Raw genomic sequence first — 25,559 nt, 5'->3', positions numbered from 1 at the left:
AGTGCAGATGTGTCAGGACTGAGGAGGAAGGCAGTGGGGCTTGCAGAATTTTTGGAATCCTCACTGGCACCAGTGCCCCCCTTCTTTCTCGTTACCATAGCAACTGGCATCCCAGAATGAGCAAAAGATAATAGGTACAGAAGGTAGGAAACATTTGAAAAACAGCCTTTCACCTTTGGGGGTGCTGGGGCCTGGGGAAGGTGTGGGGGTCTCACCTGTTGTTCCTTTCCACTTGTTGGGGTCCCCTGGCATCTCAGGACACGCCCCACCCTCCAGGAGGACACCAGCTGGTGATAGTAAGACCACGAGGGACCACACACATGGGTGTGGTTTTTAAAACTTGACCTCTTCCAACACTTACACGTCAGGGTAACACTCACATAATCTGGATTTCTGGCTGCTTTTGAAAAATAAAAAAGCCTTCAGTCTCACGTGGCAGAACGTGCTGATGCAGAGTGGCGGTGCCCTGTGGGACCGGGCGTGGGCTCCCGCTTGTCCCCTCTCCACTTGCTGAGGTCAGGCGCCTGAGTCCTCTTACGTGTTTGTGTTTACTCTGGAGGAGTGACTCTATGGCCGTGGAGCAGGTGGCTGAGGGCTGGGAGCCGCCCCAGAGGCAGTGAGTGCCCTGTACCTGAGGCAGGTGCCAGGGGGCAGATGGCCCCTTGTAAAAGGCCACCCTGCGGGCACCTGAAGTAGCATCGGGAGTGGACTCGGGTCTTGGGGGATCCTTCCAGCCCTGAGGAAGACTGCTTCTGAGACCTTTGTTGACACACCCCAGTACCCTAGACTGCACACTCCAGTCTCTTCCCTCCCATCCATCTTTTCTCCTTTCCTTTTTATTGCAACACTAGAGGCCCGGTGCACGACTTTTGTGCACTTGGGGTGGGGAGGGTCCCTCAGCCCGGCCTTCGCCCTTTGGCAGTCCGGGAACCCTCAGAGGACATCCAACTGACAGCTTAGCACTGCCACGGAGGCAGGAGGCGGGAGAGGCTCTCACCACCACTGCTGCACTCTCCAGCCGTCAGCCCGGCTTGTGGCTGGGGGCACTACCCCTGTGGGAGTGCACTGACCACCAGGGGGCAGCTCCTGCATTGAGCGTCTGTCCCCTGGTGGTCAGTGCGCATCATAGCAATCGGTTGTTCTGCAGTTTGGTCGATTTGCATATTAGCCTTTTATTATATAGGAGGATATGAGCAAACAAGTGTGCAGCTTCATTCATTTTCTCAGTGAACACGTGCATGTGTAGCCCAATCAGGAAACGAAGCATGACCAGCCCCCGGAAGGCTCCCTCCTGCCCCCACCTGCAAGGACACTATCCCGACTTCCAACCCCGGGATCGCTTTGTCTCCTTTGGAACTTTTTATCGGTAGAATCAGCGTTGCCCTTCGTTCGCTCAGCCTGAACCCGTGAGACCTGTCTGTGTTGCCGTCATTTCCTCAGCGTCTCAGAGTTTACTTGGTGCTTAGAGATGAGCTTTGGCCACCTGCTCTATCACACGGTCCCAGGCCTCTGCCACCAGCCATGGTCTCTTTGCCTCCCTGCAACCACCCCATGAGCAAGTGGTTCTGCCCGCACTTCACAGATGAGGAGACTGAGGCTCTGAGAGGACCCCAGCTTGCCAAGCTCTCCCAGATAGTCAAGGTAGGGCCCCCACACTTAGGCCAGAATTATGCTCCGTGTCTTAGATGCCCTGGAGTCCTGCCAACATGAGTGGCCCCACACGTCGGTGCGTCCCTGACTGCCCTGAATGACCTGGGGCAGTGATGGCGAACCTTTTGAGCTCGGCGTGCCAGCATTTTGAAAAACCCTAACTTAACACTGGTGCCGTGTCACATATAGAAATTTTTTGGTATTTGCAACCATAGTAAAACAAAGACTTATATTTTTGATATTTATTTTATATATTTAAATGCCATTTAACAAAGAAAAAGCAACCAAAAAAATGAGTTCGCGTGTCACTTCTGACACGCGTGTCATAGGTTCGCCATCACTGGTCTAGGGTGAGACAACAGGAAGAACTTGAGGAAGAACCCCTGCCCCGCCACCCCCACAGCCTGTCTGCAGACAGAAAATGAACGGGGCGCTCTTATCTGTGCCCGGGGGCAAAGTCCTGGTCACCATGGAGACACGTTCACTGGTGAGGGCTGGGCAGACAGGATGGAGGCCACATTCCAGCCCAGTCACCTCCGACCTCGTCCCCTTGGGACTGTTTCTGAGCCCCTCTGAGCCTTGGTGTCCACCGCTGTGCCGGGCGTGTGGGGCTGCGTCTTTCACAGGGGCTTGCCGGCGGAGCACACAGGGAAGTGTGGGAAGGGACCGGGTTTATGGCTGCTTCCTCTGTGCCAAGCGCTGGGCTGTGGACTCCAGAGCCAGAAGGTGTAGGATCACATCCCAGCCCCACCGCTTACAGCTGTGCGTCCGCAGGCAGGTGTCTGAACCTTCCTGGGCCCTGGGGTCCCTGTGTCTACCTTTAAAGGCGATGAGAACAGCCAGCACCTGCCGTAGTCTAATGGCTGGAGGGACTGGGGACAGGCTGGGCAGTTGTGGTGCCGTCTGCGGACCTCAGGAAGGAGGCCCCCTGAGAGCCGGGACTGTCGTGACTGTCGCTAACACAGCCAAAATCTAATCAGTGCCCCGCGGCCTGACGTCATGTGTCTTGTCTCCAAGGAAATGAGTAATAACCGTGGTAATGCCCCAATTACCGGCTCCCCGGAGGTCAGCTCTCCGGGTGGCCCATCGTGCCTGCATTGGGGTGTTAAGGGGACTCCAGGCCAGGAGTGGTCAGTGTTTGTCCAGCAGTGAGAGGTGGAAATGCCAGCTGTCCAGGCGCCCTGCGCACAGCCGGGGGGAGTTTGTTCAGTCCCCCTTCCATTCACAAGGATCTGTGGGCCCTGCCCTGTGTGGGCACTGGCCTGGGCTCTGGGGCCACAGCAAGAAGGTGGCGGACACAGGCTTGGGCCCTGTGGGAGCTGGCGTCCGGCGGGCATCTGGACAGTGACCGGGAAGGGTGCGTGTGTGATGTGCTGCAGGAGGAAGTGCTGTGCAGAGAAATAAAGCAGGAGGAGGGCTTGTAGGGCTGCCGGCTCAGCCTCCTCCCCGGGCCACCGGGGCCTCCTGCCAAAGGCGTGGCTTCCAGAATCCCAGATGGAGTCACCTGTGCCTCCCCAGGGGCCCCACTGAATGCCTGGACTCGGCGTGTCCACAGCCGGCACAGGTGTACACACTGCCATAAAGTGGCCGTTGGCACAAGATGCCAGCCTGTCCCTGAGACGGCGCCTCCCTCCAGGGGTCCGGCCCACCCGTCCATGGAGGAGGCCCCGCTCCAGCCTCTCCTGTTCCTCTCAGAGTCGTGGCTCACTGCACAGCCGCTGGCCTTCAGCCACCAGGACATGTGGCCTCCCTCCCGGATGGCTCCAGGGCCACCCCCCCCACACACGTGAAGTCACGTGTCTGCAGTGTGACGGAGTGTGTGGTCTCCCCCAGCAAGCCGGCTCCCTTCCTAGCGCCACTGCCTGCCAAGGCCACCTCCACCCCAGCTGCCACCAGCAGCCACTGCCTCTGCCACGCCCACTCCCAGACAGGGCGGAGCCTGCCCCTCCCCCAGCTCCAGCGCCGTCCCCCTCCCCGTGGGTGGTCCGCACACACAGGTGGATGGGGTTTCTGGAAGCAGCCTCTCCTGCTGGACCTCCCTCAGGGCCCCGCTGCCTGGGGGCGTCAGGACCGCTCGCCAGGCCTGCAGAAAGGCTGTCTCTGGCCCTGCCGATCCCCTGCTCCATCACGACCTCTCCTACCCATCCCCGCAGCCAAGGGCCCGGCTTGTGTGGCAGGAACTGGCCGTGCCTCCTCCTGGCCCTTCGCTCCCTCTTCACTTGTCCCTCCCCTCCTTCTTCGCTCCCAGGAGCCTTCAGAATCTGTAAAATGGGTTTAATAATCGTGCTCACCTCAGGGGGGCCTTAGAGTGTCTGGAACAGCGCAGCACAGAGGGAGGCTGTGCACGGCCTCAGCGAGGACACAGTGACGTGCACGTGGCCGTGTACTGAGTGCCTGCTGTGTGCCAGCCTCAGGCTCGGGGTTCAGGTTCTGACTAGGCACGTCCTCTGCCCTCAGGGAGCCGCGGTGCCCTCTGGGACATTCTCCTCCCTCTCCACACTCCCCGCCTCCCCTGGAGGGTTCTGTTCGTCCTCCCGGGGTCACCCAGGAGGAGCAGCGTGAGTGAGGGCACCCACGGTGCCTCCTGCTGCCTCTTACATTTTCCGAGGGTGCTGCCCCCTGCTCTCTGTGGCCTGCTTCTCACGCGGTTCCTCCAGGGTCCATGCCACCGGGTAAATGGCCACTCCACTCGCTCAGGGCTCCGGCCTCGGCCTTGTTCATCCCCTTTTCCTCTCACCCACCCCCAAGTTCCACTCTGTCAGCAAACCCTTGGGCTCCACCTTCAGCCAGATCTAGGCCCCAGCTCCTCTCCCCAGTCCTTCCCCACAACCCTGTGCGAGCCCCGCACCTCCTGCCCGGACCAGCCCACCAGCCCTGCTTCGGCCCTGGGCTGCAGGCCTTTCACACCACACAGCCAGAGGGATGGTTTGGAAAGTCTCACAGTGTCATGTCTCTGCTCACACCTTCCAGTAACTTCTCTTCTCACTCAAGTATTTGTCAAAGGGAAGAAGGAAGAAAGGAATGAGTGAGTGAATGGCCTTGTTCGCATCTATAGTACCTGGCACATAGTAGGTGCTCAAAAAACACCTGCAACAAGGACACACAAGGACATGGGTGAATGGGTGAGGACCTGGAGCACACAGTAGGTACGCAGGAGCCTGGTGGGCTCTGTTGGCTGAGTTCCTGATTCTCGCTCCTGGTTCTTGCTCCAGCAGAGCCCGCATGCCGCCAGCCCTCCCGTCACTGGCTGGGCGGGAGGAGGGGCAGGCAGGCGGAGCCCACGCCATCTGGGGCCCTGGCCTGGCCTATCTCGCTGTCCTGGGTGGGGCTGTTGACACGGGCTGCTGGTTCTGGGAATCCCGGCCTGTCAGCAGTTATGGGAAGGCTGCTGCCTCAGGGAGAAGTGTGTCCCTGGCCCCCGCCCCGCCGTCCCGAGGCCGGAGGAAGCTCCGGGCTGGCCTAAGACTGGAGTTTAAGGACCAGTGGCTCCCCAGGGAGGCCCCCCGCAGCCTGAGTGTCGCTGGCTTCCTCCACAGGCCTCTTGTTATGGGACTGGCTGCATCCTGTCTGCCGATCCAGCCCCTTCGCGCTGGTTTGTGGTCAGGAGTGAGGAGAGGAGCAAGAGCCCCCTCGGTCACTTCCGGACGGTGCTGGCCGCTGACATTTCAGGACTCGCCACTCACCTGCCCCAGATAAAGCGTGAGTTAGATGGGCTTCTCCGCCAGGGGCGCTTCCCTCTGAGCCGGCTCAGGCTGGCCTTCCAACCCAGCTCTGTGACCACAAGCGGTGGTCTCACCTCTCTGTGCCTCAGTTTCCTCATCTGTAAAGTGGGGTTTTAATGGCACCCACTTCATAGAATTGTGAGAACCAAGTTGGTTAATTAATACATTGTAAGCACTGAGAACAATACCGGGCACATGATAAACATTATGAATGCATAGCCATTGTTATGCACAAAAGCTTGGTAGATACCCATGTCTAAAGGTAGATGACTGAATTTGTTGTTGCTGAAGATTAGCCAACCACTCATTTCATAGCTGTTTATTGAGCACATACTGGGCCCGTATCAGGCCCTGTTTAGGCCCTGGGGACAAGGCAATGCCCACGGCAGACCACAGCTCGGCCTCATGGGCTCGCATTCTCCTCTACATGTGAAGACAAAGAAATCATTTAAACGTCACAAGCCATCTTCTACACTCCGCACTTCAGGACCCAGCAGCAGCATGAGGGGCTATTGCATGTTGTGGCAACACCGAATGCTTCCTCGGTGACCCATTTATGTCCTTTGCCTATGTCTCTTAAAGGCTGTTTGTCTTGTAAGACCTGATTTTGTAAGACCTTTTTATATATGATAAGCCATCAACCCTCCATTATGTGCATTACTACTTTTTTCTAGTCTTTTGCTTGCTTTCTGTTTCTTCTTTGGCGTGTTTTGATCTGAGGAAGTCGAAAATTGTTTGCAGTCAGATCATTCTATCTTTGCCATCTACCTCCTGAAATAAAACCAGCATTCACACATGTAACCTCAGTGATATGATTAGAGACGGTGATAAGTACACGGCAGATAGAAGCAGGTGCCGTGATCAGTACCACGGGCAGCCCTGGTTAGGTGATGGGCTTCTGGGCGCAAAGGCTGCACCGGACAGAAGGGCTGGGAGTGTCAGGGCCAGTGGGACACAGACTTGTGGGGGACGGAGAGGGGACAGTGGATGGGTGGCAGGGGCTTGAGGTTTCTTAATTCCTTAAACCTTTAATTTTAAGATAACTGTGGACTCACACGCAGGGGAAAGAGATAATACGGAGATCCCCGTACGCTCAGCTGCGCGCAGGTGACACCTTACAGAACTGAGGTGGCGGCCACAGCCAGGACCTTGTGCAGCTCGCCCCGCTGTCCTGCACTCACTCGCGTGCAGGCCTTTAGTTCTGTGCAGTTTTACCACACGCACAGCTTGTGTCTCCACCCCCGCAGGCAAGATGCCAAACGGTCTGTCCTCACAGGGATCCCTCTCTGTTGCCTTTTATAGCCACACCGCCCTCCCTTCCTGCCTGTCCTCACTTACCCCGCAGTAACCTGCGCTCCCTCTCCAGGGCTGCCATTTCGAGAACGTTACACACCGAAATGGTACATACGTGGAATCAGGCAGAGCGTCCCCTTGGATTGGCCGCTTTCGCTCCTGGGCCTTCACAGGTAGAGGACAGGCTGGGGTGACCCAGGTCTGTTTTAGTCCGCATCCCGTTATTCTCTCGGCCCCACTCTGGGCTGAGGAAGGTCCTGCCACAACCCTGTTCAAAGACCCTCCAATCTGCTCATTGCCCAGAGGAGGGGCCTCTGACCTGGAGTCCTCCCTGGGCTCAGGGATCTGTGGACCCCTAAAGTGGAAGGCAAAGCTAAAGGTCTTCACTTGTCTAGAAAGAGGGGTTGGAGTTTGCACCCATGTTCAGACGGGCCCATGGTCCCCAGGACATAGAGGACAGAGCGAGAGGCTGAGCTCGGGGGCCCTGGGGCCTGAGCGCCCTGCTCACATCCAGGCTGCCACCTGCAGCCAGGCCAGTCGCTAGCACCGCTCTGTGCCTTGGTTCCTCCTCGGAAAATGGGGAATAATAGCACCCACTTCCTGGGGCTGTTTTGAGTGTTGAATGAATTAATATTACTAGCCCTAGCCGGTTTGGCTCAGTGGATAGAGCGTCGGCCTGCGGACTAAAGGGTCCCAGGTTCGATTCCCGCCAAGGGCACATGCCCGGGTTGCATGTTTCTATCATTGATGTTTCTATCTATCTCTCTCCCTTCCTCTCTGAAATCAATAAAAAATATATATTAAATTAATATGACTAAATGGTAGAGGGATGTGGTAAATATCGCATGTTAAGTGAATGATGAGGCTGCAGGATATAGGAGGGCAGAGCCTTTCGGCACAGACCTGCCCCCCGGGGCTCGGGGCCCTCTCTGTGCCAGTTGTCATCCTCAACAAGCTTCAGGTCGGCGGCGTTTCTTCCACAGGGAAGCACAGGTGTGTGTGGGCACTGTCCCCTCCCTTGTCCTGGCTCTCACGTCTCTGTTAACATGGCGTTAGTTGGTGTTTTTGTTTGTTTAAGTTGCTGCTTCACCTCTGGCCCATGGGGGTTTGTAGACAGTACAAATCCTCGGCTTCTTCTGCTGCTCAGTCAGCCCTCCTGGTCCTGTGCGCGGGCGGCCGATGTTTGAAATTGACAAGCAGGATGGCCAGCTCTTTCTGGCTCATTTCATTCATCTCCTTGGGTTCAGCCTGCGGTTCTGGGAGGAAACGTTGAAGGCGTTGATACATTGGAAGGTGCCTTGGCTCGGAAGCCAACAGACCTGGGTCCTGGCTCTAGCTCTGCCCTCTCATTAGCGGTGGGACCTGATGGGCAAGTTGTTTGACCTCTGGCCTCGGTTCCTTGGGTGGAAAGTGGGGATCACAGCCCATCTCGCAGGGTCTCGGGCAGACCCCGTACGGTCATGCTTCTACCGCACCTCGCAAAGTGCCGAGCACAATGCGGGTACTTCACACGCAGGATTTTATCTGCACAGTCCTTGGCTCCACACAGGCACCTGTGGCCAGTGGTCAGGCTCTGTGCAGCCATGGCCTGGGGGTGTGTGCCCCGTCCATGGAGGAGTGCGAGCAGACGCTGCACCGCAGCATGTCCGAGATGGGTGTTCGCGGGGCTCCCTGTCCAGAGGCAGGCCACCCCTGAGACTCCGCCCAACTCCAGCAGGTCAGGAATCGCTGACTGAGGGTGCGGGCTGGGAGTTGTTTCCTCCTGCCACATGCTTGACTGGGATCACTTGGCAATTCTTGTTTTTAATCCTTTATTTACCTGCACCTGGGCCATGGTTTCCCTGAAATGCAGCTCCCGCATCCTGTGCAGCCCGCTGATGAGTGCCATGTGCGAGCGCACGTGTGTGTGTGTGTGTGTGTGTGTGTGTGTGTGTGTCAAGGATGACACCCTGGCTGCAGTCAGGGTGCTGTTTCAGTCCACCCTTTTGGAGGCCTTTACCACGACAGCCCTTCTGTGGTGTGGCCTCGGACAGGCATCTTCGCCTCCCTGTTTCTCTTTATTCAGAATCGGGGCTGAAGTGACGCCCTGGCCCCCTCTGCCGCAGGACGCGGTGGCACCTGCGAGCTGCGAGAGGGAAAGTTACGGGACTCTGCAGAGGAAGCGGCATCACAGCCCACCACCGCACTCCCTCCCCCGCTTCCTGATCGTCACGTGACCGCAAGGAAGGGGTACCCGTCTCCCCGGGGAGAGCCTGCAGCCCCATGCGGAGCCCATCAGGGGCACGTGTCTCTCCAAAGTGACTTGATTCAGCCGACCTTCACTGAGCACGTGCTGCGTGCCCGCCACCGACGCCGGCACTGGGACCGGCAGTGAACGAGGCCACCGCAGCCCTCGGCGTGGAAAGAACAGTCTCTCCCACACGCTCCTTGCCCTTCGCCCCCGTGGGGACGGGGGCAGTTCCTCCCCGGCGCCCTCAGCTCCGGCCTGTCTGAGCCTCTGCAGGTTTGTGACTTCGGGGCAGGAACCCCGAGAGCCCCATCCTTTCCTCTCGGGGCAGAGCTGCAGAAAGTGCTCGGTCCGCAAAGGGCGATGCTAACTCTGACCGCGTGGTGAAGGTGGTGTCTTCCAGGCTTCTGTGCGTAAAGTTATGCACAATTATACATATAGATTATGTAAAATCATGATGTTAGTTACTTGACTCATTAATTAGTAAATAGCTAACACGAGGTTGGTGGGGAGCTAGAGGCTGCCGTGGTGACGAGAGCTGTCCCTGCTCCCTGACTTGTGACCTGTCACTGCAGACTCCTGCACCCCTGCTCTAACTCCCGGGGCTACAGCTGGTTTATATAATGTCATTGTGATGCTTCCATTGTGCCCAGGTGGGCCAGTGGGCACCGTCCGAGCTGACTCCTGCCCTTCACCGTGTCCCCAGCATTCCTGAGCTCTTCCTTCCAGGCACAGCGACAGTCCAGGCGGGCCCCTCCCTGCCCCTGGAGCCAGAATTTCCCCAAGGGGCGCTGGTTCCTTTCAAAGCAGAGTAGGATTTAGAAGCCATGACCTGGGCGCCGGACGCATGGTGATCCCATGCCCGGCTGGGTCCTGGGCGGACGAAGGGCGCTGTGGAGGCCGCTAGCAAAATGGAAGTAGGGTCAGCGGATTAGATTGCGTCGTGCGTCCGTGTAATTTCCTGACTTTGCTGGTTGCGTTGTGGCTATGCAGGGTATGTCCTTGTTTCCCTGAAATCTACCCTGGAGTATCGAGGGGGCAATTTATCCCTGTGAATAAATAAATAAGAGAGAGAGGCTGAGGGAGGGAAATGAATGGAAGGACGGGAGAGGAGAGGGTGGGGTGGGCCTGAGTGGGGTGTGCTGGAGGAGCAGCGGGAGTGGAGGCCAGCAGGTGGCAGGAGCCAGGTGCACAGCTGCTGGGCTGGGGGAGGGAGGCGGCGCTGGCAGAGCCTTCACGGGGGATGAAGCCCCCGGAGCTTTCCGCAGGGGCTGGGGCTTCTGCTGTGGCTCCAGCCCCCACCGTGCTCCCGACACGGCAGAGTGCGTTAGGGCCGCCTCCTCTGTGCAGGGCACCTGCGAGCTTCACCCGTCACTCCCGGTGCAGGTAGAGCGGCCGGAGCCCAGAGACAGTGACTGGGCAGCACATGGCTACCGAGTGGCAGGAGGAGGCCTGGCAGCCGCCTCTCTGAACATGACCCCATGATAGAGACCCACGGGACCGCGGGTGGGCGCTGTCAGCACTGCCCGGATACAGCCCAGGACAGTGCTTTGTGGGGGGCTTTCGGCATGAGGTGCTGGGAGTGCCGGGGGTGACGCTGGTGGCCCGATGGGATTCTGCTTCTGAGCATCGTCCTCAGGAAACCACTGGCGACTGAGGTCGGAGGGCTCACAGGAGCGCATGGCGAGCAGGTGCGGGACTTAAGGAGATGATCGGAGAAACGTGTGGTGAGGTCCCCGGGGACGGGCAGACACGGCCTGTGCGGAACAAAGTAACAGAGTAAGTAAGGCTCAGCCCAGTGCCAGGCACACCACACCGTGGGCCACCACTGACCTGAGGCTTTGCATCTGAACGTTTCGGCGTGGAGTGATGTTAATGGTGCAGTGAGTTTAAGACGCAAGTTTTCATGTGTAGACGGTGCTGCTATTTTGGTAAATGAATTTCACATTTACCTCCCTGTATCCATAGCAGCAAAGAGAGAATCGATCCTAACATGTGAGTGGGGTATTGCTGGGCTTGTGATCTGGGGGATTCGAACTGTGTTTTCTCTTTGGGTGTCTGTACCTTCTAGTCTTTATTCCCCAGTTACGTCTTGTGGGATGTCGTTAACACAATGAGGGTGGTACATGCTTTCACTGCTATAACCCTCTGTGGGGTTAGAAGTCGGGGAGGGGGTAATGTGCTGTGTGAGGAGCAGGCACAAAGCCTCGGGGCCGTGTAAGGGACTCCTAGCTCGAGCGTGTGGGTGCAGCCGTCTGGCTGGCCTGACCTCGTGGGCTCGCTCATGCCCCTGAGGTCAGCGCAGGTCAGCTGCCAGGCCTGCGGAGGTGGAGGTCACCACAGGGCTGGGCAGCCGCCCGTTGCCAGTGCGGAGGGAGACTGCTGGGACTGGCCCGTCACCATCCTCCAACAGGCGAGGCCAGGCACGTTCTCCAGGCAGTGGTTGTGCAAAGCAGGCCTGTGCCTGCCTCACTCTGGCTAATACTCTGCTGGCCAAAGCCGGTCACATGGCGAGCCCAGAGTCCAAATGCAGGGAGAACGCCCTGCCCAGAGCGGTGGGGGTGGGGTGGGGTTCAAGGTAAGGTTACACAGACACAGGAGTGAAGAATTGAGGCCATTAATGTAGTCAGACTAACACTAATTCGACAGCATCATTTTTAGTGGCTGCCCAATACTTTGTTGCATGGGTAAACCATCATTTATTTAACCAACTCTGTAAGGTTGGACAGTCGGGTTAGAATTTCCAAACTATTTCAAGGAATTGTAAGTCCTTCGGAGGATTAATTGGGGGTTTGACACACACACACAAATGAAGGTTGGGTAAATAAATTTGGTAAGTGTTGAGTTAAGTGAAGAAAAGTAAGTTTCCTTGTTGCAGGACTTATCAGAGCCTTTTGGGATCCTGAGGTGGTGGTGGGGGGAATGGGGTCACCTTAGTTCAGTCAGCAAATGTCTCTGAGCAACTCTGATATGGAAGACCAAAGGGGTCTGACTTGGTTCCTGCCCATGAGGGCCTGGCAGACCAGTAAAGAGGTCATATTATTAATGACAATAGCAATAATAATACCATGACAGCACTTACCCTGTGGCAGGAGCTTCCCTTAGCACTACATACAGATTAATCATTTCCTCCTCATAAGGGCCCTATGAGGCAATAACTATCCATTTTATAGGTGAAGAACTGAGGCTCTATGAGGTATTGGACATTGTTCTAGGAACTAGGGAGTATCAGAACTGGGGTTACAAACCCAGGGTAGCTGACTCTAGGGCAGTGGTTCTCAACTTTGGCTGCACATTAGAATCACCTGGGAATCTTTTTAAAATCCTGATTTCTGGGCCTCATCCTCCGGAAATTCTGTTTCTTTGTTATGAAGATCCCTGGCCCACCCCATAACAAAGAAACAGAATTTCCGGAGGATGAGGCCCAGAAATCAGGATTTTAAAAAGATTCCCAGGTGATTCTAATGTGCAGCCAAGATTGAGAACCACTGCCTTAGAGATTTCACTGTAGTGGGAGGAGGCCGCCAATGACAGATGGCCCTAATTATAAGCTAATTCTAGGATTGTCAGAAGGTGGTGGGGAAAGACGATATAGGGCAGAGCAGGGAGGACTAGGACAGCGGGCTCAAGTGGAGGATTGCAATTTAAAACACGTGCTCAGGGAGGTCCTCCTGAGTGACAGGCGCTCAAGCAAAGACTTGAAGGAGGGGGAGCGTGCAGACACCTGCGGGCAGACCTCAGTGGAGGCCGGAGCCGAGAGCCTGCCTGGAGAGCTGGAGGGACCAGAGGAGGCTGGGGTGGGGCCGGGAGGCAGGTGGCCAAGTCAGGAAGGACCTGGCAGGGTTTGAGCACAGGAACGACATGAACTGTGACACTAAAAGAGATCCCTTTGTCTGTAAGCACAAGGGTGGAAGCCCGGAGGCCAGGGAGGAGGCGCCGCAGTAAGCTGGGTTCAAAGCCAGCTCTGCCGCTGACCGGCTGGATGAAGCACCCCGCCCTCTCATCCTGCCCTTTGATATTGGCCAAACCCAACAAGGAGCCAGCGGCCAAGGGCACCTGGGTGACAGACCTTGGGGATCAGCCTCCTGAGCTCAGCGGGGTGGAGGGGGTCGGGCGGGAGCGGCGCAGGGACAGCCGCCTCCCGCACAAGCTGCAGGGCAGGTGCTGCTGGCGGGTCGCCCTCCTCACCCCGCCACGTGTTTTCCCTTTAATTTGGCCAAAGGCAAGTAGGTGAGCTGCAGCACATAAAGGTCATTGGGGTGTCCCCCCAGGGGACCTGCTCCCCAGGGCCCTTCTTCAGCTTCAGGATGGCCTCAGTGCAGCTGGACGCTCTGTGGAGACGGCACAGGAGCGGTCCCGGGGCGGTGGTTCCCTTGCTTTGTGCTGGGCCCCTGGGTCCTGTTCAGGCTGGTTTCCGACCTTCCCGGTGGCCCATGGCCCTCTTGCTTGTTGGGCTGCGGCTGCTCAGAGCGCTCCTGTGTCTCCCCAGGGAGTGTTCAGGTCCGGGATGGGCCCACCTGCTTCTCCGACTACCTCAGCACCTCCACCTGTGAGTGGAGGATGGGCGGCCCCACCGACTGCAGCGCCGAGCTCCGCCTCACCTACCAGCTGGGGGGGGCGATGGGAGGCCAGGAGGTTGGCCTGAGTTCGCCTGGTCCCGGTGGAGTGCCGGGTGCCGAATGCAGTTCCCCGCGGTTCTTCCTGGGCCCGGGGTTGGAGCTGGGGCGCCGGGCCGCGGTGTGTGATACAGTGGGTGTGTCATGACGCTCCGAGCACACGCACCCAGGCCCGTGGCATGTGGATGTGGGTGGAATATTGGCCCAGACCAGCGGTTCTCAAGCACTTAGTCCCAGGACTCCAGCATGCTTAAATTAGCGAGGACTGCAAAAGCGTTTGTGCAGTTGGCCTATAGCGATCGCTCTGTACCCTGTTAGGAATTACACCAGGACATTTAAATCACAGCACACAAGCCACCAGAGCCATGACACCATAACACACCACATGATCTCCAGAAACTCCTTGGTACGTGTGTGAGAGAGAGAGTTCAGTGGCAGATGGTCTGACCTGTGGGTCCCCAGACCACACTCAGAGACCACGGGCATGACCATTGTTGGGGCGCAGTGTTGGTGTAGAGTTCAGCATGGAACGTGAGGTACATGTGCCGTGATTCACTGGGACAGTCCATGTACATGGGGAGCCATCACGGGGTGCCAGGACACAGTCAGGTACACAGGCACGCAGTCAGGCCCCGCGGCGCAGCATGTGGGTGCATGACAGGTGGTGTTCCACGATGCGCTAAGGTGGGCGCACTGTGCTCCCGTGCGCAGTACATCGGCTTAGACCGGAGATGGAACCCTGGGCCACACTGGGCCACCATCTGTTTTGTAAGTCAAGTGCTGGCACATGGCCACGCCCATTCGTTCACGTGTTGCCTACGGCTGCTTCTGTGCTTGATCGGCAGGGTGTGTAGTGGGGACAGAAATTGTCTGGCTCTCAGAGTCTGGCTCTCAGAGTCTGGCCCTTTACAGAAAATGTGCCCCCTGGACGAGACACAGGTTGGCTGTTTGGGGCAGCACGTTAGGAGGACGTGTGGTGGCAGGGCGTGTGCTGCAGTGCCCTGCATGGGAGAGGCTGCGCCCCGAGGTATGCTAGCACACGCACGTGCTGTTAGATTCTTCAATGCCACGGTCTTCCCTTTCACTGGCCTTCAGGGACTAGCTGAGTCCTGGGACAGAGGGGTGTGGTGTGGTGAGGGGCTGTGGCAGCAGGGAAGGCAGTCCTAGCCCACTGTCCCCACCGCGCACTCTGGCCGCTCTGCTTCCCAGTCCCCTGACCTGGTCCTTGAGGCAGGTGACCGGGAACTGAAAGAGCATGTGGTTCCTTAAGGCATGTACGGGGGACACCCATACGTGCACGACCAGCCTAACACAGCCCATGTCCGCAGAAACCACACGTGTGTCCCTGTGAATGGAGAGAGCGCTGTGTGCCTGTGCGACATGCTGATGGACCTCATAGTCAGTGGGGACACCTACCAGCTGGACCTGTGGGCTGGGAAGCAGTGGCTGTGGAGTGGCTCCTTCAGGCCCAGCGAGCATGGTGAGTGGGGCGGGGCGGGGTGGGTGCTCTAAGCCCCGGCCCTGGGTGGGCCAGGCTGGCTCCAACTGGGTGAGGGGCCCAAGCAGCCTTTCCTTAAACTCGATGGGGTTCTTGCCCTGTCTGGGCCTTAGTCCTCCCCTCTTTGAAATGGGGTTGGGCTCAGCAGCACCAGGCCCCTTCAGCTCAGACATCTCAACCCCCCGAATGTGAGTGCCCTGACTGGGTGTTGAGCAGGCTGCTTGGTGGAAGGCGTGCTTGCTGCAGACCGGAAACTGAGCTGTGAACTGTCCTCCACCCTCCCTCGACTGCTCAGCTGCTGCTGCTTCACACAGTCCGGACCAAGCATGTCAAACTCGCAGCCGCGGGCTGCATGCCTCGTTTATTTGGCCTGTGTTAGCCTTTGAGTTTGACATGCTTGGTCTACATGGAAGGCTGACTTTATACTGCTGCCCGGGGCCCCTGCAGGCATTCCCCAGGAGCTGGCTGGGGGTAGTGACGGGAGTTTAAAACACCATTTATTGCTGTGTGGCCTTGGGCAAGTCACATTACCTCTCTGAGCCTCCGTTTCCAAAAGAGAGTTCCTATCTCCATTTTGCAATTGAATAAACTGTAGTAGTGAGAAGGCAAGTAACCTGCCTAGGTCACCCAGCTACTGAGCAGGACAGGCAGCCTCTCGCAGCCTCCACCACTCCATCAGCAGTTCCTGAGGGGCCTGCTCACCCGCTGGTGGTAAATTGACCCATGAACAAACCCGTGAGTTAAAATAATTCTCACACGTGTATGTTGACTTTAATGCATCTTATATACTTGTGATCTCACTGATATGAATGCTTAAAAAGATACTAAGTTTAAACACATGAATCAAAATAAAGAAAAACTATGAAGGATGAAAGTGCAAACGCTGAAGTTTGGGTTCCGTTTTGGGCTCCCTGTGGCTCCAGGTAGAAGTGGAGCGACGCTAGAATGAGTGCTAGGATTGCAACTGTTATGACTGTGAATCTGCGTGGTGCCTTACAAATGTGTGCGGAGGTGGTGTTGACTGAGAACCTCAATGGCCTGGGTTCCGAGGGCCCACAAGCCCTCACCAGGCCCCACTTCTCCCCAGTGAAACCCAGGGCTCCCGGAAACCTCACGGTTAACGCCACCGACTCCCACACATGGCAGCTGACCTGGAGCGACCCGTACCCACCTGAGAGTTTCCTGCACTCTGAACTCTTCTACCTGGTCAACATTTCAAATGAAGACGACCCCACGGAGGTGAGTGGGCACTGTGGGGGTTCTGCACCAGCTCCTGGGACTCGGGGAGCGGAGACCCCGCCCCAGGGTGGGGGACAGAGAGGAGCCGGCTGACAGCAGCCCCGGGACCTAGAGTCCCGGCTTCTGTCCCTCCACCCCTTCCTGGTGCCCGGTGCGCAGAGAAGGGACGTGATTTGTGGGCCCTGCTCCTCCCGGTAAAGGAGGCTCTGGGCACAGCTGGGTGTCCCAGGGGCCGGGAGGGACACTGAGATTTCCGGAACTCTCAGATGACCGAGTCCCACCGCGAGACCCTCACTCAGCATCGTCTCCCTCCTGACGCTGACTGGTCTCGCCTGAGGCTCACAGGGAGGGGTGGCTCCCAGGCTCCTGTGATGTTGGCAGCATCCGTGTGCCGTGGGCTGTTGGGCCGAGAGCCGCAGGCCCTTGCTGGCCCTTGGCAGGAGGCCACCCTCCGTTCTTCCCTCATGGCCTTCTCCCAGCCAGCCAGGGGGAGGGAGGGCGTCCCAGGGAGTCGGAATGACAGTCTCATATGATGTAATCACATGTACGGTCCCACACACCCATCACCTTTGTACGTCCTGTCGGTGAGAAACAAGTCACAGCCCTGCCCACACTCAAGCGGAGGGACCGCACGAGGGCAAGATACAAGGGGGGATCCTGGGGCCCTCAGTCTGTCCAACACCATTTTTTTAACACAACAAGCAGCAGACAACACCTACTAATCTCATCTAACCTTGTCCACTTAGCTACAGATCCTGGAAGTCTCTTCCCAGTGGGGGCTGGGTGGGCGGGGCTGAGGTTCGGGGTCTTGTGACTGGGCTGGACGTGAGGCTCTAAAGCAGCCGTGGGCAAACTACGGCCCGCGGGCCGGATCCGGCCTGGTTGGAATGAATAAAACTAAAAAAAAAAAAACCGTACCCTTTTTTTTAATGATGTTTACTTTGAATTTATATTAGTTCACACAAACACTCCATCCATGCTTTTGTTCCGGCCCTCCGGTCCAGTTTAAGAACCCATTGTGGCCCTCGAGTCAAAAAGTTTGCCCACCCCTGCTCTAGAGAGCCCAAGAGGGAGCGAGGGGCTCCCTGACTCTGTCTGTGCTTCGGAAAGGTCATCACGCTCCCTGCGTACCAGGCCCTGTCCTAAGCGCGTCCCTGCATCAACCCATTTACTCCTCATAGCCACCCTGGGAGGCAGGCACTTTTATTATCCTCATTGCAGAAGAGGACCAGAGAGGTTCTGTCACTAACCTAAGGTCACACAGCCCGAAAGTGACAGTAGGGACCCTTGCCCTCAACTTACAGATGAGGAAACTAACACTCAGAAAGGTTCATCGACTCGCCCCCGTCATGTCAGAGGGCTGGTCAGTGGGGGTAGGGGGGCCGGTTTCCTGACCCCTCTCCCTCGAGTCCGGTCACAGCGATGGAGGTGCCAAACAATGCCTGAGCTGGAGGAACGACCAAACACCAGGCTGCTGGCTCTTACTCACTGTGGGGTCAGCCACGGACAGCAGCCCGAGTGCGAGTGGTACCGCCGCCCCCAGCCGTGCAGTAATGTCTTCCTTCCCTCCCCAGTTCCTAGTCAGTAATGTGACCTACAGGGAGCACACCCTCCACGTCCCAGCCAGCACCCTGAAGCCCGGGGCCCTCTACAGCGCGCGGGTGCGGGCCTGGGCCCCGAGCTACAACAGCATGTGGAGCGAGTGGAGCCCCCGCGTCCAGTGGCTTCACGGTGAGTATCCGTGGTGAGTGCTGAGCAGTTAGAATCCTCCCCCCACCTCACGCTGTGCCCAGACACTGGCCCTGGCCGAGCATCTGGGTCTCCGTCCGAGGACGCCGCCACGGCAGGTAACAGAGGAACGACGGGCATGGCGCACTGGCCCGGGCGGGCAGGCGAGGCTGCAGTAACAGGTGCCCACGCGGTCCGAGCTTTCACATGTGGAAATGTGCTTCTTGCTGTGTAACAGTCCAACTGTGCTGGTCTGTGGGCGGTCTTCCTCCTGTGAACACTCACTTAAAGAAGGATTCTTCCAAGTGCTGGGGACAGTGGGGCTTGGCAGGTACTCCAGCCCCACCCACCACACATCCCTCTCCCATCGCCCACCTGTTCTGTGTCTCTTCACTCACCTGTCTCCACCTGGGCTGTGAGCTCTGTGGGTAGTATCTACCCTGTGCCTGTGTCTCCAGTGCCCAGAATGGGGCCAAGCACACAGGAAGTCCTTGGGAAAGTTTTGTTGAATTGATTTGATTCTATCATTGGCCTGGGGAAGGGAAGGGAAGGGAAGGGAAGGGAAGGGAAGGGAAGGGAAGGAAAAGGAAGAGAAACGGCTTGCATGGAACGTGTACAGTATGCTGGACACGTTCATTATTGTCACATCTATTTATTGAGCTCCTACTATGCGTGGCCCCATGCTAGACACTGGGAAATCAGTGGTGAACAAAGAAGACCAAAATCCCTGCCTTCTGGAACTGGCACTCGGGGGAGGGGGGACAGAAAATAAACATACAGAAAAGAGGAAATCAGATCAATCTAGACCCAGAGGGCAGTCAGTCTGGAAGACAGTAACGCAGGGAAAGGGGACAGAGTGATGAGAGGGGCAACGGTAGAGAGGGCGTGGGGGGGTTTGGAGCTGGTGAGGATAAAGGAACGAGGAGAAGGAGCCCGCTGTGCGAAGGTGATAACAGCTGTGGGCCTGCAGGCACTGCTCTGAGTGCGGTGGGTAGTGAGTCGCGTGACCCTCACAGCTCCCCGTGAGATGAGCACTGTTGTTAACCCCATTGTACCGATGAGGAAACCCAGGCACCGAGAGTGTGAGGGACGTGTCCTGGCCACCAGTGAGGACACGACGGAGCCAGGCTTTGAACTCAGCTCGTCCAGGGCCAGAGTCACTGCCCTTGACCTCTGTGCTTCAGGAAGAGCAGCAAGTGCAAGATCCTGAGCTGGCACTGAGCGTGGAGGAGCAGGGGCAGCTAGGGGCCAGTGTGGCGAGGGCTCAGGGTGCAAGGGGAGGGCAGCAGGGGCTGAGGCGGGAGGGCTTGGGGGTGGCCCGATCATGCAGGGTCTGGGACACACTGTCCTGCAGCTCCGGTCTCCAGCTTTGGGAAATGGAGACCAGGCTGTACTTAGCGCAGTGCGAGCTCACGGCTTCCCTCCCACCTCCAGACTACGAGTGGCCCTGGGAGCAGCACCTCCCACTTGCCGTCGGCATCTCCTGCATCGTCATCGTGGTCGTCTGCCTGTCCTGCTACTTCAGCATCCTCAAGTGAGTCCTGGGCCGGCCCCTGGGGGGCGTGGGCAGGAGTCCCTCCGCTCATCTGTCAGCTTCAGTCCTCCTTGAACCATAAATGTTTATTGAGCAGCTACTGCGTGCGAGGCACTGAGGCAACAGCTGAAACAAAACCCGCAGGACTCTGTGCTCCTTGTGGGAGACGCTGTCAGGTCTGCAAACGCCACGGCGCTTTCCACAGCCGCCCAGGCGCCGAGGGGAACACACCGGGCGGGCGCAGGGCACAGGTGTCCCGGGCGCTGTGTCCGGTGGGAGGAGGGGATATTTGAGCTGAGGCCTGACTGGGGGAAGGAGCTGGCCAGGGTGGGGCTGGGAAGGGCCTTCCCTTGGGAAAGGGAGGCGGATCCTGCCCGGGGTATGGTCCAGACAGTTGGGGGCAGGTGACCATAGACCGAGGAATTCTAGCCGATTGCCCTGAGAGAGTCGGGAGATCTGGGCTCGGGTTCTGGCCCTGGCGCTGGTAGCTGTGTGACTGGCTCCTCCCTTGTAGGCTGAGAGAGAGGGAGAACGTATTCTGTCAGTCCCAAGAGGCCTGAGAAAGTCTTGGATCACAGTGGGGTGGAGGTAGAAGGAGCCTGGTTCCCAGGAAACAGGGTGTCTCAGAGCCTCAGTCCTCCCATCTCTGAAATGGGACTAATGAGTCTTACCTCACTATGTGAGGATCAGTGATGGCCGAGGACTGACGGAGCGAGTGTCCCGCACTCTGCTGGGCACACAGCAAGTGTGCAGGGATTGCAAGCTCTCCTCTCCGTGTCTTGTCACCGACGCCTCCTAGTCACCGTGGGCTGGTCTTTCCCCTTCTCTGCGCCTCAGTTTCCCCATCGCCTGTCCTCCCAGCCCCACTCACTGTGTCCAGCACTCCAGCCTTCTTGCTGTTCTTTGAACGCACCAAGCAAGTTCCCTCCGAGCCTTTGCACTCGCTGTGCCCCTACCTGGAAAGCCCTTTCCCCTGGCATCGCCATGACTCGCTCCTCTTCCACCTTCAGTCGCCACTCAGAGGCCACCTCCTCAGGGAGGCCTTCCTGGATCACACCCTCCATTCCTCTCTATTCCTTTATCTTCTTTATTTTCTCTCATGGTACTTGATGCCATAATTAATGTCCTATAGTTATTTCTGTCTGTCTCCTCTTCTAGAAGATCAGCTATGTGAGGGCTGGGCTTTTGTCTGTCTTGTTCACTGTTGTGTCCCCGAGGCCTGGCACAGTGAGTGGTACATAGTAGGTGCTCGGTACGGACATGCTGACTGACTGAATGGAGTCAGCGGAGGCCGATCCAGGGGCAATCTGAGGGCCTTCCCTCAGAGCTGACACTCCATGGCTCCAGGCCGACCAGGGGAGGGAAGGAACCTATTTCTCCCAGGGTCTCCTCAGCTTCTCAGGCCTCCCCTGGCCTGACTCTGAGCTGCTCCCTGGGGGACTGCTGATGGGCACACCCCGAATTCTCTGCAGCTTGAGTCCCTCCTACTTCCCTGGACTTGTTCCACTGAGGACAGAGGCAGCGAGTTGGGAGCAGAACGCTGGGGCACGAACCGGCTCTTCTGCTGCCAGCTGACCCTTCAGCCCTGTGAGCCTCATTGTGCTCATCTGTGAATGGGGTTGGCAGTAGGACCTGTTCCATGGGCTTAGGGTGAGACATCCCAAACCAATCAACATGGTCCTGACCCCTAGGAAGTACTGGCCATATGATCATTTTTATGGGAGGAGAGACCAACGCGTTTCCCTTTCCTTTTTCAGGATTAAGAAGGAATGGTGGGACCACATCCCCAGCCCGGCCCACAGCTCCCTCGTGGCTGTTGTCATCCAGGAGCCTCAGGTAGGAGAGGGCTGGTCCTGACACTGTGATGCTCCTATCGGGAGCTGGGATTCAGGCGTCTGGGATGTTAGATGCGCACTGGCTTTTGGATTTGCACCTGAGCCGTCAGGAAGGTCTCAGCGCTGGTCGGTTCTGCAGCCCAGTGTGGTCATCGGGGGCCCAGAGGCTGCCCCCTCCCCTCAGCTTTCAGAGCCACCCTTTCAGCCTTGGGTAGGTTCCTTCCCTTGGGAGGAGATGGCCCCTGAGGTCATCAGCATGTCATCTCCTGGGGAGGTACCTGTATCAGGGCAGGAGGCCAAGAGGCCAGGGAGAGGGGGACACGGCTCCTGTGTGTTCCTCTTACGAGCAGGAAACTGCGCCAAAGCGCCAGCAAATCTCCTCCTTTCTCATTGGCCTGAGTTGTATCACATGCTCTTTCCTAAGCCATTCACCTGCAAGGAGTGGGGATACCGTGGGCCAGCCGGGTGGCCAGCCCTGAGCGATGGCCACGTGTGGTTTGCCTGAGCTCATCGGGTTTCTCTAGGAAGGAGGCAGGGGGTGCAGGGCCTTCAGGTCTCCAGCGACCCTCTGGCAGGCTCTGGAGTCGGTGGTGCTGACTTTGAACCGAGGCTCTGCCACTCACCTGCAGAGTGGACTGGGTGTGAGCGAGTGGCTTAACTTCTCCGAGCCTCCGTTTTCTCGTGTGGGTTGTTGTAGTGTTTATATAATGGTTGGAATTCACCGAGACAGTACATGTAAAGTGTCTATCACAGGGCCCTGCACAGAGTCAGCATTGTCCATGTATCAGTCAGCTTCTGCTGGGTAGCGAATTATCCCGAAACTTATCTGGGCCTGGGCAGGGCAGCTCTCTGGGCTGGCTCGCCCCCAGCGGCTTCACGCTCAGGTGCGGCAGTTGTCTGACTTTCGCCTGTGCAATGGAGTGACTCAGCCGTGCGTCTCATCCTCCCGCAGGCTGGGCCGTTGGCACAGTGTCACTTATACCACTTTCTGTTGCCCAAAGCAAGTCCCAGAGCCAGGCCAGATCCAAGGGGTGGACCGAGCCTCCGTTTTCTGTTTTCTCGTGTAGTAGTGTTTATATTTTATATAATGGTTGGAATTCACCGAGACAGTACATGTAAAGTGTGTATCACAGGGCCCTGCACAGAGTCAGCGTCGTCCCTGTATCAGTCAGCTTTTGCTGTGTAGCGAATTATCCCGAAACTTGGTTGAAACAAGCCATATCTGTAGCTCTTGCTTCTGCAGGTCGCTCAGCAGGGGGCCGGGTGGGGGGTCTGGGCTGGGCAGGGCAGCTCTCTGGGCTGGCTCGCCCCCAGCGGCTTCACGCTCAGGTGCGGCAGTTGTCTGACTCTCGCCTGCGCAATGGAGTGACTCAGCCGGGCTTCTCATCCTCCCGCAGGCTGGGCCGTTGGCACAGTGTCACTTATACCACTCTCTGTTGCCCAAAGCAAGTCCCAGGGCCAGGCCAGATCCAAGGGGTGGAGGAGCTGCAGGTGACAGTGGCCATTTTTGCCTTCAGCCACAGCAACTTAATATTAGGGCGGCCTCACTCATTCCCAGGGACCGAGGCTCCGGGAGCGGCAGTGGCCCGGTCTGACCTCTGACCCGGGTGATGTCAGGGCCTACAGTCCTCCCACGGCGAACACGGAGCTCGCTGTGGCCAGGCTGGCGGGAGGCCTCTCCTCCCTGTTCATTGGCTGTGTCTGTGTTTCAGGTGCCACTGCGGGGGAAGAGGTCCGGGGGCCAGGAACCAGCCAAGTGCCCGTATGTATATGAACTTCGGCCATGGCCTGTGTGGATTTGGAAGCGGGGGGATTGGCGTGGTGGGCCCCATCTTGAGAGTGGGGTCCCTCGCCCCTCCATGTCTAGGTGGCTGCTGGCTGGGCCCCTGAATTTCCCTGGTGGGTCAGGCAGGTGCTGAGCCCCTTGGGGTGCACTCTGGCCTGAGCAAGGCTGTAGAGCCAAGTACCCGGGCAGCTGTGCCCGTTGTTAAAGTGCTGACGTAACTGCGTACTGGTTGGCAAGCACCACTATCCCAAACCCTGAGGATGCCACCATCACATTAGCCTCCTAGCGCCCCCTCAGGGCCTCTGGGCTCCCACAGGGCAGTAGCTAAAGTTTACACCTGGCACAGCTAGGAGCCCTGGACCTGCAGCCATCCTAAGTGGGCATTCCTTATGCTGTGTGTCGGTATGTGTTTTAAATCCTATCATCCCTGACAAAGACTTTGATTTATTCAATAATCTGAGCTTGTAGTGGGTCCCAGGTTATGTGCTGAGCTCCAGACATCCCGAAGGCAGGCAGGGCCCCTGCCTTCCAGGAGCTCCCAGGGCAGGCGTGGGGGAGACTGATAGCAGTGATTGTAAAGCCAGGAGGCACGTCTGCAATAGGTAGGCATCAGTCCAGGGTGGCTTCCAGCTGGGTTTTGAGGGATGAATAGGAGTTTTTTGAGTGGAGACACTGAGCCCTGACCACACTTTGCTCCTGCAGATACTGGAAGACGTGTCTGACGAAGCTCCTGCCCTGCTTACTGGAGCCTGGCGTGGAAAGGGGTGACGGTTCCTCCCAGGTGGCCAGGAGCGGGCCTGTCCAGGGCCCTAGGAAACCAGCGTGGCGCCCCGTGGAGGTCAGCAGCGCGGTCCTCTGGCCGGAGAGCATCAGCGTGGTGAAGTGCGTGGAGCTGCTCGAGGCCCCGGTGCAGAGTGAGGAAGAGGAGCCGGTGGAGGAAGATGGAGGGAGCTTCTGTCCCTCGCCTGAGAGCAGCGGGGGTGGCTTCCAGGAGGGCAGGGCAGGCATCGCAGCCCGGCTGACGGAGAGCCTGCTCCTGGACCTCCTCGGGGGCGCGGAGGGGGGCTTTTGCCCGCCAGGCTCAGGGGAGCCCTGCCTTCTTCCTCCGTCAGCAAGTGTGAGTGCTCAGATGCCTTGGGCTGAGTTACCAGGTGAGGCGCCTCAGGAGGCCTCACTTTGGGGCAGGGGGCAGCCTTCTGACCCAGAGCCGCCCCCAGCCACTCGGACGCAGAGCCCAGCCTGCCCGGCTGTCGCAGAGCTGCCCGCGGCCACCATCACCGACAACCCCGCGTACCGCAGCTTCAGCAGCTTGCTGTGCCCGCCCTCGGGTCCAGGAGAGCTGGACTCAGACCCGCAGCTGGCCGAACACCAGGAGGACGGGGACCTCAATGTCCTCTATGCTCCCCAGGCCTCTGAGCCACCCGCTGCGCTCCAGCCTGAGCCAGAAACCTGGGAGCAGGGCCTCCGATGGAGCGTCCTCCAGCACAGGGCAGCCCCTGCCTCGGGCCACCTGCAGGGCCCCGGAGGCTCCGGGCACCTGGGCTTGTGAGCGAGCTGTTGGCCTCTTGATCGGTCCACGCTTCCCCGCGCACTGCCCCTGTCACGCCGCCCAAGGCCTGCTTGTCCACCTGGTCACTCGGTTGCCCACGTCTTGCCCGGCCCCGGACTAGCTGCTGCCATGTCACTGGACTGGACGCTGAGCCTAGGAACTAACGAAGCAGCGGGAACGCATTGGGAGCTTTGGGGGACAGATGGGAAATCCGGGTCCTGGAGGCGTGGTCATCAGCCCAGAGGTGCCATCCATTCAATAGCCCCATTAGGTGGACAGGAACAGGATCTGGGCTGTGGAGGGCGCTTAGTCAAGCAGGGGTACCAGAAGCACAACCTCTGAGCCACCCGCTGCGCTCCAGCCTGAGCCAGAAACCTGGGAGCAGGGCCTCCGATGGAGCGTCCTCCAGCACAGGGCAGCCGCCCCTGCCTCGGCCCCCGGGGGCTACCGGCAGTTCGCGCAGGCAGTGAGGCAGGGCTGCACCCAGGGAGGCGAAGTGGGCGGCCCTTCTGGAGAAGCCGGGTACAAGGCCCTCTCCAGCCTGCTGGCCAGCGGTGCCATGTGCCCAGCGCCACCTGGGGTGGAGGCCAGCAGTGGGGAGGGGTGCTATAGGCCCTTCCAGGGCCTCACTCCTGGCAGCCCTGGGGTTCCTACCCCTGTCCCCCTGTTCACCTTTGGGCTGGACATGGGGCCACCTCCCAGCCCTCAGAACTCGCTCCTCCCCAGCGGCTCCCCGGAGTGCCCGGGTCTGGAGCCAGTGGCACAGGGAAAGAACAGCCAGAAGCGCCCGCTCGCCCTGGAGCAGGCCACGGCCCCCCTCGGGGACGACCTGGGCAGCGGCATCGTCTACTCGGCCCTCACCTGCCACCTGTGTGTCCACCT

At 58.4% G+C, this 25,559-nt stretch overlaps 1 protein-coding gene across 1 annotated transcript; it reads left to right on the top strand.

The window, feature by feature from the left end:
- Positions 1 to 12,874: 12,874 nt before the first annotated feature.
- LOC102243995 (interleukin-4 receptor subunit alpha) lies at positions 12,875 to 25,557 on the top strand (the record flags this gene model as incomplete). Its single annotated transcript, XM_014529796.1, has 10 exons — positions 12,875 to 13,053; positions 13,164 to 13,509; positions 14,814 to 14,988; positions 16,094 to 16,245; positions 17,820 to 17,976; positions 19,408 to 19,507; positions 21,265 to 21,343; positions 23,055 to 23,104; positions 23,831 to 24,602; positions 25,063 to 25,557. Coding segments are annotated over exons 1-10 (2,505 nt in total), but the record flags the coding sequence as incomplete, so codon positions are not given.
- Between the last annotated feature and the right edge of the window lie 2 nt (positions 25,558 to 25,559).

Source organism: Myotis brandtii, unplaced genomic scaffold (genome assembly GCF_000412655.1).
Source record: "Myotis brandtii unplaced genomic scaffold, ASM41265v1 scaffold698, whole genome shotgun sequence".
Taxonomy (NCBI): Eukaryota; Metazoa; Chordata; class Mammalia; order Chiroptera; family Vespertilionidae; genus Myotis; species Myotis brandtii.
The sequence above is the reverse complement of the archived record's forward strand: the minus strand, read 5'-3'. Positions and strand labels throughout refer to the sequence as shown.